Source organism: Homalodisca vitripennis, chromosome 4, assembly GCF_021130785.1.
Source record: "Homalodisca vitripennis isolate AUS2020 chromosome 4, UT_GWSS_2.1, whole genome shotgun sequence".
In the NCBI taxonomy this organism is placed as follows: Eukaryota; Metazoa; Arthropoda; class Insecta; order Hemiptera; family Cicadellidae; genus Homalodisca; species Homalodisca vitripennis.
This window is the reverse complement of record NC_060210.1, coordinates 86,937,313-86,938,744: the sequence shown is the minus strand read 5'-3', so window position 1 is coordinate 86,938,744 and position 1,432 is coordinate 86,937,313. Positions and strand designations below refer to the sequence as shown.

The 1,432-nt window shown below is 36.7% G+C and overlaps 1 protein-coding gene across 1 annotated transcript; it reads right to left on the bottom strand.

Annotated features, from left to right (window-relative positions):
• Positions 1–518: 518 nt before the first annotated feature.
• Positions 519–914, bottom strand: LOC124361106 (cuticle protein 2-like). Its single transcript, XM_046815141.1, has one exon. The coding sequence runs from the start codon at positions 912–914 to the stop codon at positions 519–521; it is 396 nt and encodes a 131-aa protein (XP_046671097.1).
• Between the last annotated feature and the right edge of the window lie 518 nt (positions 915–1,432).

The window sequence follows — 1,432 nt, the reverse complement described above, 5'->3', positions numbered from 1 at the left end:
TAATGGAAACAAAATAACATCTAATGTGTATCCAAAAGTACTTTTTTATGTTTTAATCTAAATGCATAAACTATTCATAACCTTCTGGATCGTTGCAGATTACCCTAAATTTAATCTTTATTTGTAGTTTTAACTACCTACGATGCTTTACTGCCTAACTGTCTTGAAATTGCAAACTAAATATTACAGAGTAGCAAGACAACTATGTTTGACCACCATATTACAGCAATAATATTTATTTAATCATTTAAATTATAAAAAATATTTATTGAGTTTTTTTATGACAAAGTTATTTTTTTACAAGGAAATGGCCTTTGAAGACAGAATTAAACTATTTGTTGCATAATATGTAAGATATTGTAAGAAACGAAATGTTTTTTAATAAAATGTTTCTTAGAGAAATGAATTTTCTATACATAAAAAAATGCCATTCCCTTCAGAATAACAAAAGTATATAAAGAGAATAACATACGAGAGTAACATTTAATACAATTTATTACCAGCTATAAGGAAAATTACTACAGATAACGATCATGGTGGTTGGCCTTGTACAGAGCTTCAAGATGGTGTTGTTTGGCAGCAGCAACCTCATTAGTGTCTGCCAGATATCCAGACTTGAGTACAACAGGCTTGGCGTGAGGTCCGTGGTAAGGAGCGACATAATGAGCTCCACTGTAAGCTCCAGAATACTCGCCATATCCTCCGGCATATCGACCACTGTAATCGAGTCCATATCCAGAGTATGATTCGGCCTTGGCTACAGCGGCGAAATGTTCACCCTTGGCAGCGGCTACCTCGTGAGTATCTGCGATGTGTCCCGTCATGGAGTACATGAGGAATAGCGATGGGTCCGTGATACCTAAAATCTGCTTGACCGTATTCTCCTCCGTAAAAGCCGCTGTATCCTTCTTCATGATTGTATCCATAACTACCTCCGTACCCGTGACCGTGAGACTGTGTAGCCAGAGCAGCAAGATGAGCGCTCTTGGCCGCTGCTACCTCATGAGTGTCTGCCAAATACCCGCTGTGAAGAACGTGTGGTACGTTGATTGGCCCATGGTGGACGCTGTGGCTTCCAAGTACTTCACTTATACATAGGGCGGATAGCATGAACACAAACTGAAACAAGGAAATACTTATCTGGTTATCAGTTTAATAAATTACGAACCGGAATATTACAAATTTTCCATCAATTAAAAATTATGGAATGATCCTCCGGGTATACCATTTTGAGCTGATGTATTTTGGTCAAGTTTTTTTGCCAATAACATATCAGTAATTAAACTTATCATACCCATAGTCCAGGGATGTAAACATACAATACTAATGCCATCAATTCAAACCAAGATTATGAAATGTGTAATTAAATATAATCAACAGGAATAAAACCATATTTTTAATAGATTCTGTGTACTGTCTACGATGCTACTGA

Bases quoted from the DNA above. Each gene is read 5' to 3' on its own strand.
- LOC124361106 (XM_046815141.1), bottom strand. From the start codon at position 914: ATGAAGAAGGATACAGCGGCTTTTACGGAGGAGAATACGGTCAAGCAG.